Below are 12,798 nucleotides of genomic sequence, written 5' to 3' on the forward strand. Positions count from 1 at the left end.
TTTATTTACAGGATGACCAATTTTCAGGCTTGAAAAGCAAGATGCTGATTTCATTAGCACAGAGGGGCCAGATGGGATCCAGGAGGTGAGCAATGGGCCCTGGGAGTTTAGTTGTTTCAGGAGCCATAACCACCTTGGAGGGCTGTGGCAGTGCAGGGGGGATGTACACTGTGCTCTGTGCTGAAAAGTTACATGGCAGTGCCCAGGATGTAAGAGCTGCAGCTGGCAGGGTGCATGAAGGACAAAGCAGTGGCACCATGCAGCTCTGCCCCACTGCTCCTCCCCATCTCTCCTGGAAGCGAGCAGCACACCAGCTGCTTCTTGGCCTAAACCAAGGGGAAGGGGACTCGATGGCTCCCCGTCCTGTGTCACACCACATGCAAACCTCACCAGAAATGTACACTTGGCAGTTTCCTCTGAAAGAATGTTTTTTTAAGGGATCTGAAAAAATCCAGGTCTGCTGGAGCCAACACAGTTCATCCTTAGTGAGTCTGGTAGGCATTAAGCTCTGAGGTCCTGGGATAATTTTGGAAGTGGGTGAGAAGGAACAATAATATTCTCTGTACTGTCCTGTGCTGGGTCAGGCTGGAGATGTAAATCATGGCCGGCTGTTTGGAGACATGAGGCACAGCTGAGTGCCCTCATCTGCTATGACAGCATCGTCTCCCAGGTTCTTAGTTCTGGAACTACTTGAGAAACAAAACCGGCATTTGAGAGATTAAAGCAAAAATTCGCAAAAAGCCCTTCCAGGCCCCATGCAGGAAGGGTGTGTGTTCAGGAGCAGAGAAGGAAACTCAAGGAAGAGCTGCTTTTGACTTGTCCTCTGTCTCTGGCCCATTTTCTGTCTTGTTAGCAATACTGTAGTAGTAGGAGCGGATTACGTTTTCCACAGTAGTAAATCCTGGACGCTCTTCCCATCTGCAAGGGCAGAAAGGAGCAAATAGAGTCAACAGAAAGGACAAAAGTGGAGTGATGCAATGAGAGGATACCAGATGCAGAAGAACCTGTGGCAGAACAGCAGCCCAGTTGTACCAGGGCTTAGGAGGGCAGCTGAGACTTTCTGGCAGGGTCAAAGGCACAGAGGCTCTGATTTCTTCCAGGATTGTACAGGCAAATGGAGGGGTATGATAATAAAGAAATAGGTCCATCATTCATCATGGACTGGAGAATGAGGCTAAGACAGGAGACACCATTTGCTTTGTGTTGTCACCATCCAGACAGTGTCCTATTTTGATGGACCTGCTACCCACCAAAGAGTTGAGCTAATGAAAGCCTTACCTGTAGGTCCAGCATTGCTGCATGAGGGCGTACATCTCTGCCGGGCAGTCCGTGGGGCAGTCCATGCGCTTCCCTTGCTCTATGAAGCTGATGACCTCTGGGCCTTTCATTTTCTAGGATAGGATCAAGTGGGAAATGCTTTAATGTTTTTGGAGCTGGCAACAGGGTTAGAAGAGACAGATTAGAGCTGGGCCTAGGGTAATGCTTTGGATCCATGCACCACACACCCCGTACAATCACTGTTTTCAACCCTGGCACCCAGCAGCGATGTCTCACGTTGTGGCCAGCCCAGCCTGCAGACTCCATCCCAAGCATGGGCAGAGCAGTGGCTGAGCAACTGATTTTTCAGCTCTGCAAGTGAGCAGAAGGATCAAAGAGAAGATCTGCTTTGATTCAAACCCAAATGAATTTGTTTTCTGTTTCTTCTCCCTTAAATGAACACAAAGCTGCAGGATCCAAACAATCTAATTTGTGCCTTTTGTAAAGTGGAAGTGAGCCTGTCTCCTTTCCCCTCTGTTCAACAGTGGGAAGACCACCCACTCAAGGAAACTGTAGTTTCAGTGTGTGTCAGCCTGTTACAGAGCGGGAGACTAGACTGTGGTACCCATCCATGATGGACCCAGCTCTGCCTCACCTTGTATGGTTTCTGCCCGTAGCTGAAGGCCTCCCACATGGTTACACCATAGCTCCATACATCACTCTTGCTGGAGAACTTGTGATAGAGGATGCACTCTGGGGCATACCATTTCAAGGGCCACTTTCCTGCTGTCCTGGCCTGTAGCAAAGCAAAGATGAACATTTCCACCCTGAGACACAGACTGTTATGAGCTGAACCTGAATTCTGCTTTGCTAAATGTTTGTGTCAAATGCAATCCCACACTGCTGAAAAATATCCCCTTGCCCTGGGCTGGGACCTCAAGGCCCCAAGCCCTAAGGCCTGAGCCTCAAACCCTATCCCAGGCCCTGCTGTCTTGTTGGCCCTGCTCAGCCATCCCTGGGTGCAGTACGCTGTCCTGCGGTGCCACTCTCCTCCCGCACCCCAGCCCCAGGGCTCAGTGCGGTCATGCACTGGTGCATACTGCTGGGAAGATCAGCCCTGGCTCACTCTTCATCACCTTCTCTTCCCTGCTCTCTGCTCTGGCTTCTCTCCTTTCTCCTCTCTCCTGTCATCCCACTGCACTGCATCCCCCTCACTGCCTCTGCATCCATCTGAATTTCCTCCTTGCCACCTGGAGCTTTGCAAAGCCCCTTTTAATGTCACAGCAGTGAGGCCAGCCAGAGCGTGATGTGGTCATGCAGCAGGGCTCCTGAGAAGAGCCTAGACCTGCTGCCTCAGCCCCCAGCCAGGAGGGCTCCTGCTAGCTATCTGGATCCTTTGCTGTGCTTACACTTACCTTGTAGTAGCTGTCATCAGCACCAAGAGCCTTGGAGAGCCCAAAGTCACTGATCTTGGCATAATGCTGGTTGACCAGTAGGACATTCCTGGCTGCCAGGTCTCTGTGGACAAAGTTTTTTTCCTCCAAGTACTTCATCCCCATGGATACTTGGTGCATCAGCTCCACAATATTGCTGACTATAATCTCGTCTCTGGGGAAGATGAAAGGACAATGCAGTAATAAAGGACCTGCCATTACTCTGTACACCATGGTCCCCTTCAAGTTTCCTAGTTGCAAGGGAGAATGAACATGGACATCTCTGCTCCAGAAGCATCAGTTCTTCCTGTTGTTACCTCACATGAAAAGACATCTCTTTCTGCTGTTATCAGCTTCCCTCCACCTACAAAGCTAGGATCCCCTGGCGGCAGAGAGTTTGATGAGATGTGCAGAAAATCAGCTAGCCACATTTTATTCAGTACTCACTTCCTGGAAGCCAAGAACTTGTTGAGTGGCCCTCCAGAAGCCATCTCCATCACGAGCATCAGGGACTCTGCCTCGCAGACCCCAATCATGCGGACAATGTAGGGGTTGTCTAGCTGATGCATGATCTGGGCTTCCTTCATCATTTCATCTTTCACTGTTTTCTCATTGTTGCTCTTCAGCACCTTGATGGCCACATCAATCTGCTTCCTGCACAGGGCACAAGAGGAACACAAATGGGATGAACTAAACAGCAGCTGGACTCGTGTATCACAGCCAGGAATGCAAACCACTTTCTCACATGATACTGTTTGATCTCTCAATGGCAATCTCAGCAGCCTGTTTTGGCAGACCCCTGCACAATACTGGTATTCCAGGCCTGATAGAAGGACAAAGAGAAAAGGATCACCTCACCCTTATAAGTCTAGGCCAGTATTTGCCGTCTGTAGATCTGAAGGTACATCACCTCACACACTGAGATCTGCATCATCCTTGTCATTTTTCAAGGGGGAAACTCAGGCACAAAGTGGGAAAAGGCCATCTTTGTGGACTCACAGACAACCAACGACATGGCACATGTCCTCAGTCTCATTCCTTTGCCCTGACATGGACCAAGATGACCTCAGGAGCATGGACTTGCTCCTCTGAGCCCAGCAAATGCCTTCAGAAGTGGCAGTCTTATGCCTGGGGGTGTGCAGTGCAAATTACACTCTCGGAGCAATGAAGCTATCACTCAAAGTCCATGGAAAGTCACCACTGACCTTCTAGAGTATCTCTTATACCTCCATCCCATTATCACTTTAGGGTCCATCTAGCTAGAAACAGGATAGCAGGGGACACCTCTGAGCTCAGCCTAGAGCACCCTCCTCCAGCTTCCTCAGCATCCTTCAGGGAGGCACTCACTTTCTCATTTTGTAGACTCCTTTCTTGACACAGCCAAAGTTTCCTGCCCCCAGTTCCACTTCATCGATCATCAGGTGGTCCCTCTTCAGGAAAAGTTTTTTATCCTTCAGTTCCTCAGGGTCACTGTACGGGCTCTCGTAGACACTGGTGTCCATGGGTAGCAGGCGTGACTTTCCTACACCTTCCCAAGAGATACAGTTGTTTATAACTTTAAACAACATACCCTTCCTGATGGGCCGAGGATAACTGTATGAGGTTCAACAAGGCCAAGTGCTGGGTCCTGCACTTGGGTCACAAATCCCATGCAGCGCTACAGGCTTGGGGAAGGGTGGCTGGAAAGCTGCCAGGCAAAAAAAGACCTGGGGGTGCTGGTTGGCAGCTGGCTGAATATGAGCCCGCAATGTGCCCAGGTGGCCAAGAAGGCCAACAGCATCCTGGCCTGTATCAGAAATAGTGTGGCCAGCAGGAGCAGGGAAGTGATTGTTTCCCTGTACTCAGCACTGATGAGGCTGCACCTTGAGTACTCTATCCAGTTTGGGGCCCCTCACTACAGGAAAGACATTGAGTTGCTGGAGTGCATCCAGAGAAGGGCAACAAAGCTGGTGAAGGTCCTGGAGCACAAGTCTTATGAGGAGCAGCTGAGGGAACTGGGGTTGTTTAGTCTGGAGAAAAGGAGGCTGAGGGGAGACCTTATCGCTCTCTACAACTACCTGAAAGGAGGTTGTAGTGAGGTGGGTACTGGTCTCTTCTATCAAGTAACTAGTGACAGGACGAGAGGAAATGGCCTCAAGTTGTGCCAGGGGAGGTTTAGATTGGATATTAGAAAAAATTTCTTTACTGAAAGGGTTGTCAGGCATTGGAACAGGCTGCACAGGGAAGTGGTGGAGTCACCATCCCTGGAGGTCTTCAAAAAACACGTAAATGTGGCACTTCAGGACATGGTTTAGTGGGCATGGTGGTGTTGGGTTGACAGTTGGACTCAGTGATCTTAGGGGTCTTTTCCAACCTAAACAATTCTATGATTCCCCATCCCTCTCGACCTCACTGATTGGGAAGGTTTTCTCTAGTCTCTTGGCCAACTCTCCTTCAAGTTCCAGCATTCAAGCCTCCCTCCTGGGCATCTCCCTTCCTTTCACAACCCATGGCCTCTCCTAGTTACAGCTGCTGAAGAAGCCAGGATGGGAAGAGGTGTCTGAGCATTCCCACTCCACATATCAGACCCTGCAGGACCCAGGCATGTGCATGACTTCAGCCCACTGAAATATAACTGAATACACTGAGCAGTAGGCAGAATAGAAGATGGGGAATAGTACAGGGCTTGATTTACTGGGCACAATGTGGAATGGGATAGGGTTTGATTTACTGGGATATGGGTGTGGGCAAACAGTTTTGCAGTATTCTTGTCTCAGGACCCTGAAACGACTGGGAGGCTCCTGGGTGCCTTTGTAAGAAAGGGGCTTTGTAGCACAGCTCTTTGACCAGAAAGTGATGTAGATGTGGCAGGTAACCCCCATGGCTCCTGTGATATCCTCAGGTCCTGTCTCCTGTTAAGAGGAGAGGGCTTTCAAAGATGCTTACCTACAGGCTCTGGTGTGTATCCATCTGCATTGAGAGGCCCCAGGTGTCTCTGGAAAAGAAACAGGGATAAAGTGGATAAAGGAGCCAGGGGAAACTGCTTCAGTTTGAAATGGGAGAGGAGAGGGATGGGGAGCCTCTGCAGCCCAACAGAGCCCCAGCTGGGGATTCCCTCTAAAAGGCCCTGAGGTAGGCACAAGGGATTGGAGTGGTATTGAGCAGACTTTTCTCTTCCAGTCCAGGCTGGCAAGTATCCCCGCTGCAGCTGCACAGCAGGAATCAGAGCCTGGGGGTATTCAGTGCCATGGAGCCGGAATGAAGCATCAGCCTCCAGTAACCCAGCCTGTGGGCTGTGCAGGTGAGGTGCTGAGGGCTCTGTGTTTACCTGAGCAGTGAGGGGCACACACACAGGGCTGCATTTTGCTCTGTGCCCCCTCTGCTTTCCCCATCCCAAAGTGATAAGTCTCTTGCAGCAGTGGGGTCATCCCAGCCAAGTCTCTGCAGTTTGCTTTGAGACAAGGAGTGAAGGGAAGCCTGGAAGCAGCTCAGCTTGCAGCCGGCACACCTGCCTGCCTGAAGAGTGGTCCCTGTGAGCACGTACAGACACTGTATACAGACACTGTCCCAAAAGCAGACAGCGACAAAGCCGTGTGGTACACATTTGTCCAGCACAGCTTTGAACACCAGCCCTGCTTGCAGCAGATTCGCCACGACATGGGAGCCCACCGCAGATTGTGAAAGCTCTCTGAGAAGATGGGTGAATGCTCAGGCCTTTATTTAGCCTCTGTTGGGCTCTGGGATGGGCTGCTCATATAGCCCAAACTAGCTGATTTCAACACTGCTCGGCACTCGGAGTGGTGACTGAGCGCAGACGTACCCCAAGGCCAGGGACGCAGAGGGAGCACAAAGACCTGGCTGGTGGCCAGTGGCCAGCAGCAAGGCTGAGTGTTCCCAGAATCCAACCACATCTTCCTTGCTCCTGCCTGGCAAGGAGGGCAGGGGGGAGAGGGCTCCCCAAGGACAGGCCCACATGTTGCAAGGAGCACAGTATGAATGGAAACCATTTTCAGCTCTAACAGTAGCTGTGCCCAGCTATTCCTCATCCCCATCCAAGCTGGAAAGGGGACAACATTGCAGCTGGGCTTAATGTATTCCATTTGAGTTATTGAGTTTTAGAGAAGAGCGGAGTTTGATCAGCAAGCTTGAAATGCAGTAACATTAAACCACTGAGGTACCAATAAAACAGACCCTCCCCAAAACTTACGCTCATGGAGGGGTGGGTTGGTGGAACCGGTGCTGCAGATGCTGTGAATCAGGAGAGAGAAGTTGTTATTAAGAGTCTGTCTATGCCCCAAGCAGGATCAGAGCTTCAGTCCTTGAAGGACTGGGCGGATGCCTGTGTCTGATTCTCCCCCGCCAAAGAACGTTTCCACAGCTTCAGCAAAAAAAAGTGTGGAAACGTGCCTGGATATGGGTGTTATTCCCAGACCAGCCCTCAGGGCAGGTGCAGGCCCACTGGAGCACCCTACAGTCTCCATCAGTCCCAGAGCAGGGAGCGAGGGTCCCATGGGCAGGCTCTGAAGTGATGTTTGTGACACTCAGACTAGGACAAAGTGACCCATGGTTTTGAATGCTCAGCTCAAGAGACCCACTTAGGAGCCAGACTTGCAGGACATGTTGTTTCCTGCTGCCTAAAAAGAGGTCATTTTTCAGAAGATGTCTGTTTGGCACCAGAAGTCCCTAATCCATTGGAGCACTGATTCCCCCATCTGCTCCTGTCTTTGGGACACCCTAGATCAGGCCTGGACAGTGGCCACTTTCAGCAGACAACATGACGTGAGAGTTGCCCAGTTTGCCAGAGGAGCAGAGACCTCACTGTTCTCTTACCACCAAGGTCTGAGCAAGGTTGGACACAGTAAAGGAAACTTGGGCTGGCGCAGCTCAAACTTAGTGATAAACCATGCTTAGTAGTAAACCGAGGCCAGGGATGACACTGAGAGATGTCAGCTCACCTGGCATGTTGGGGTTGGGGCAGGCTTCCCTCAGGTAGAAAATCAGCCCGTCCGGTTTGAGTTTTAGGTACTCCACCAACTGGGAAAAGAATGGGAGGAAAAAGATTATTGTGAGGAGAACATCATCTCTTTTTTTTTGCAGGCAACTTGTGTGGCTTATGGTAATGATGTCTCTCAGGTTGTCAGACAGGGTCTAAACCATTTCTTTCTCTCCTCTCCTATCTGTGCACTCAGGGATCTCCTAGAGTAAGCGCTTGCATACCTGGATATCTGCCAGAGCTGGGAAGAACTAGGGAAGTTAGATAAGGACTGAAGAAAGACAAAAGGAAAATCACCAGTAGCAGAGCTGGGTAGGGCATTTTCAGTGTAATGTTATTGTTGTCCCAGCCAGAAAGGTTTTTAAGTCATGTTGTGTTTGATAAAGCCTGAGATAAACCTTTTGCTTTCCCAGAGGAACCCCACGGTTAGCTCACTGGATCCCGGGCAGTAGCAACTGCCAGTTCAAGCACAGTGGGGACTTGACTCTGGCTGGAGACGACCAGCCCAGCCCCTGGCCACTGGACCACAAGGGAGACAAGGCTTTCTCTTCCCCTCCTGTCTGTCTCAGATTTCATCTGCAGTTGGGAGCCTGGCACGGTTCTGTTGCCATAAAAATGCCCCAAAGTCTTTGTTTTCAATCAAATTCAGAGTGAAAACAGTCCTGGGAATTTGGAAAATTCAGCAAAACAGAGTTACTGATCCCCAGACAGCCCTGCCCAGGAGGAAGCACTGGTATCCGTTCCCTGGAGCAGGTCTGAGGTGTGTGCCACACGGCAGAGCTGCGCTCTGGGAGGGGGGGGGCATGCGACTCCCCAGGAGTGCCAAGAGTTGCTGGACCATGTGTCACATTCCCTAAAAACCCTGCCTCACCCTCATGAGCACTGCTGGGGCATTACAGCCATCTCCAATTCCCAAAGCCCCTGACTCTCAGGGGTGATAGGATGTGTGTCCTGGCACTTGGATCTTCAGTCATGTAAAGATTTTGGCAGCTGGCTCAAGACTTCTGGCCTCCCCTCTTCTTTGCACAGAAGTCAGTCGCCTGGACCATAAAGTGGCAATCTGTATGCAACAGTTTTGCTGATCCAGAAGCAGTGTGGGGGATGCACAGGAGGGACAGCCTGGAATTAGCAATCTCATCGGGGCTTGCTGCAGGCAGAGGTCCAAGGTGTGTGCTGTGACTGAACGTGTGATGTTTGCTGATGGGGTGCAAGTGTAACTAATATAACCATCTCAAATACCCTGGCTTAAAGCTAGAAACGAAAAGCACTGGTTGTCTTGTTTCCTTGGAAAGGCACCAGACCAGCATAAGGCATGAAGGCAGTGGTAAAGCTAGCACTATTTCAGAGCTGCTGTGATAGCCCAGGCTTAGATCTACTTAGCTAGGAGTGCACAGAAATGAATGCAATGAGGTGAGCTGATAGACAGCCAGACCCAGGGAATGTAAGGGTTTTCTGGAAGGAGCTACAACCACCCATGTATGGTCTGAAAGCCTTTAAATCTTCACATCGCCTTTCCTGCCCCTGAAGTCATGGGCAGCTATAACAAGGGAAAAGTGTCTTTGCTTTATTAGGACACCAGTGGTCAGCATCCCACAGTACGGTACCTGCCAGAGTGTGTCGAACTTGGTCCCCTCGGGGATGGAGTACTTGCCGGACTTGTCCTGGTCTATCCGATAGTGATACACTGTTTTGCCATAGACAAGGGAGAGGGCGTAGGCACTGTTTTCCTTCCTTTCTCTCAGCCTGGTAGGAAGCAGAACTATTAAAAACAGCTCCAGGTTTTGCACTACAAATTATTGTGGCTGCAGCGGTGGTGGGTCACTGGGTGGGCACTTGGAAAGGTGTGCCTGCATCCCACTTTTGGAATTGCCACCTTCCCGACACCCCTCTGCAGAGGCTGAAGAAGGACTCTTCACCTTCAGTTTCTTGCCCCTCTTCTCTACCCTATCCAGCTAATTCTTTCTTTCCCTAACTCATTCAGGAGATAATTAAATTAAGGGCTGTCTCACCTCGGCAGAGATGCAGAGCAAATGCTTTCTCCTGTATTTTATCAGCCATACATTGTCTATGTGTCAGTGTTAAATGTCTTCACTCACTGAACCCTTTATCTCATACCATCTGGTGCATTAACAAGCATACTTCATAGAGATATCTAAACATGAGAAACAAATAAAGCTCAGGACTGGCTCTTCATGGAGGCCAGACACTGTCTGGACAATAAGAGGTCTGGGGTGTCAGAAGCTGTCTTTTAAAGATCTGTAACCACAATCTGACCACATTAAGCTAAACCTCCTCTCAGGCACTTCATGGAAACAAATAGCTACAGGGTAGTGGAGGTGGGAAAATGGTAAAAAGTACAGGGATCGCAGCATGTGCCAGGGTTTTGCATACGCACAGGAATTTCCCATCAGGTTGTGCCCCTGAGTAGAGCCTCCGTTCAGCTTCATCCCGGGCGATGCTGCCATGGTACCAGGGCATCCTCTCATGGGCTGTGGTGGCGATGAGCTTCTCCACCTGTGGAGCCTGGCTTATGATGGCTTGTTCGAGTGCATCCCCCTGGAAAAGAGTGAGAAATGAGATCTCATGCCACTCTGCTGCATTGTTGCATGGTTCAGCACAGTTTATTTTGCACCCTTTTGGGCAGATGGCACAGGAAACTTGGAAGGTCTTGTAATTGAAGTGCCTGTGGCCTTAATCATGCCTATAGGAATAGTGAGTTGAATTCTGCTCTGCTGCAGAGCAGAATTCCTTGCTTATCTAAATTTGTCCCATCCCTTGCATCCAGCTGAAGTCCGTTGACTTGCTGATGAGGGAAGAGAGAACTCATCATACTTGTATGGGGAATCTTGACATCAGGCTTGCAGGGTGTCTTTCAGCCTTGCATTCCTAGGAGACCAGGACCTCTTTCTGATGCTTCTGCCTTCCTGGGTGCTCACTGTCCCCAGACACTACAACTTGTAAAGAGCAGTGCAGTCTGCAAATCAGGATTAGGAATTAGGAGACCCTAAATTAATTTTACTGGCCTCACACATCTTATAAACAACTGTAGTTTTTCGTTTGCCAGTAGGTGGCAATGTCCTTTATGTTATCTACCAGTGTACACAGATCAGCTTCATGGAGAAACCCTATAGAATACCTCATTCTGTCAAGCACCTTTGGTCTAAAATAGGCCAAATTTAGAGATAGAGCCTGTAGAAAGGCTCCATAAGGAGAATGCCTGAGCCATCTTTCTGCAAGGACTTGTAAGTGTCTGAGTAGCCACTGTCAAGATGACAGCAGGTAGAGGGAAATTAATTACGTGGCTGCCAGCGTGACCATTTACAGAGTTTTGCCTTACACATATATTATATATATCCCAGTCTGCAATAAAATGCAGTAACGTGTCTGTAGCTATTTTAAAATTTAAATAACAGACCTGATCCAGTACCCAGTACCTCAGTCTGGTATAGGCATATTCTCCTGAATAGGCAAAACCTCCGCTGACTTCAAACAGTGAGGAAAACCTGAGCAAGAATTTAAGTCTGGTTTCATTACATCTTCAGCACAATGTTATGGAGGCACAGGCACCTCACGCAGAGAGTGTTGGTCTAACTGCAGCGAGCGTCCCATGTGCTGCAGAGGAGCAAATGGCACATGAGAAATGCTTGCAAAGTGGGCAATGACCTCTGATGCCCTGCAGAGCAGACGCAACACCAGCTGTTCAGAGGAAGAGTCTGAAGGCTTGAGAAGGTGTTTAGCCCTGTTTCTGAAGAAGAAACCGGAAAAGAGAGATTTAAGACTGCTCTTAGTGCCAGCAGCCTTGGAGGAGAAGGACCTTGCTTTACCATGCTGTAAGAGGGGGATGACAGCGACAGAGGAGGTCAGGGCAGCAAGTGGCAGTAAGCCCCCAGGGAGCACTCCTTGCACAGTCCCCCACCACCTTTGGCAATGGCCATTACCTCTAGTTTCCATGTCTGCCGGACATATTCGCGCACCATATTGTCCCTCATGCTGTCGAAGACACCGGGCTGGGGGTCCACACCACAGGGGCGGTTGCAGGGCTTGCGGAGGGTGCAGCAGAGCCCATCGGCATCCTTGGAATAAAATTCACAGAGTTCCTCTGGCCCACAGTGTGCTTTGCCCCCAGCAATGGCGTAGGTACCGTTCATCTGGCGCTCAATGGCGTAATGGTAAAACTGCAGGTTGCAGACCATGGAGAGGACATACCCCCCCAGACTGCGCAGGCATTGCCGCAGCAGGAACAGGCCATCCGACATCCCCGCCAGCTTGAGGTACTCCTCCGCTTCTGACCTGGCAATGCTGCCATAGTAAAAGGGCAGGTGAGCAGCAGCATCTGGCATCTCTGTGCGCTTACCGGGACTGCTTGGGTTAGCTCACGTGCTGCTGGTTCTCGATCTGGAAGAGAGAAGCAAAATTCTTCACTGACACATAATTTCGCAAAAAGGTTCAGTTGGAATTCAGACTCATCTGTCTAGAGGTTCTTCAGCCCTCAGCTGACTATCTGTATGGTCATTTCAAACATTGCATGGAGAGTAGCAGTGGGTGCCTTCATATCCCCAGCCAGAGAATCCCACAATTATTCCCCTAACCTGCCCTGAGTGGAGCTAGAAAGTGTAAGTAAAAATCCACCTGATCTTCATTTAAAGATTTCAAGCAATAGGGAATGCACCAAATCCTACAGTGAATAGTTCCAATGGTTAATTACCTTCACTATTAAAAATGTGCTTCTTACACACATCCCGAAGTTTTTAGCTTTGATTTCCTACCATTTTCTCTCCAGCCCTGTTCACAATAAAAGGAAATTCTTTTGCCTCTCTGAATAAATTAGTTTTGCCATGAGGGTCTATAAGGCCAAAATCATAAATGCAATAAGATTAAAACACAAGATGGATATTAAATGTCTAAGAAACATTTAGATGCACAATTGCACTACACACAGCAAAAGGAGATAAAGATAAACCCAAGTGCTTCTGGGCAGATATTAACCATCTGTTGACAGGAACAAGAAGAAACCTCCCTCTAATTGTTTCTTGAGAAATTTATGGATTTTTTCCCACGATACCTGACTCTGGCTGGTTTCTGAGTTTGGCTGATACTCTGATCCCATTTGGCAGTTCCTATTTCTACATTGTGCAC

The 12,798-nt window shown here is 49.6% G+C and overlaps 1 protein-coding gene across 1 annotated transcript; it reads right to left on the reverse strand.

The window, feature by feature from the left end:
- Nucleotides 1-253: 253 nt before the first annotated feature.
- LOC126041782 (tyrosine-protein kinase ZAP-70-like) lies at nucleotides 254-12,002 on the reverse strand. Its single transcript, XM_049807968.1, has 12 exons — nucleotides 11,601-12,002; nucleotides 10,058-10,218; nucleotides 9,267-9,405; nucleotides 7,625-7,703; nucleotides 6,877-6,917; nucleotides 5,616-5,664; nucleotides 4,038-4,218; nucleotides 3,138-3,344; nucleotides 2,673-2,865; nucleotides 1,913-2,053; nucleotides 1,279-1,391; nucleotides 254-918 (listed from the first exon to the last, which is right to left on the reverse strand). The coding sequence occupies exons 1-12, from the start codon at nucleotides 12,000-12,002 to the stop codon at nucleotides 795-797; spliced, it is 1,830 nt and encodes a 609-aa protein (XP_049663925.1). The 3' UTR covers nucleotides 254-794.
- Nucleotides 12,003-12,798: the final 796 nt, after the last annotated feature.

Source organism: Accipiter gentilis, chromosome 8 (assembly GCF_929443795.1).
Source record: "Accipiter gentilis chromosome 8, bAccGen1.1, whole genome shotgun sequence".
Classification (NCBI taxonomy): Eukaryota; Metazoa; Chordata; class Aves; order Accipitriformes; family Accipitridae; genus Astur; species Astur gentilis.

Coding starts and splice junctions, on each gene's coding strand:
- LOC126041782 (XM_049807968.1), bottom strand. CDS start 12,002: ATGCCAGATGCTGCTGCTCACCTGCCCTTTTACTATGGCAGCATTGCC. Junction 5,665..6,876: donor CAACCCACCCCTCCATGAGC/GTAAGTTTTGGG, acceptor TTTCTTTTCCAG/AGACACCTGGGGCCTCTCAA. Junction 3,345..4,037: donor GGAGTCTACAAAATGAGAAA/GTGAGTGCCTCC, acceptor TGCCCTGTGCAG/GAAGCAGATTGATGTGGCCA.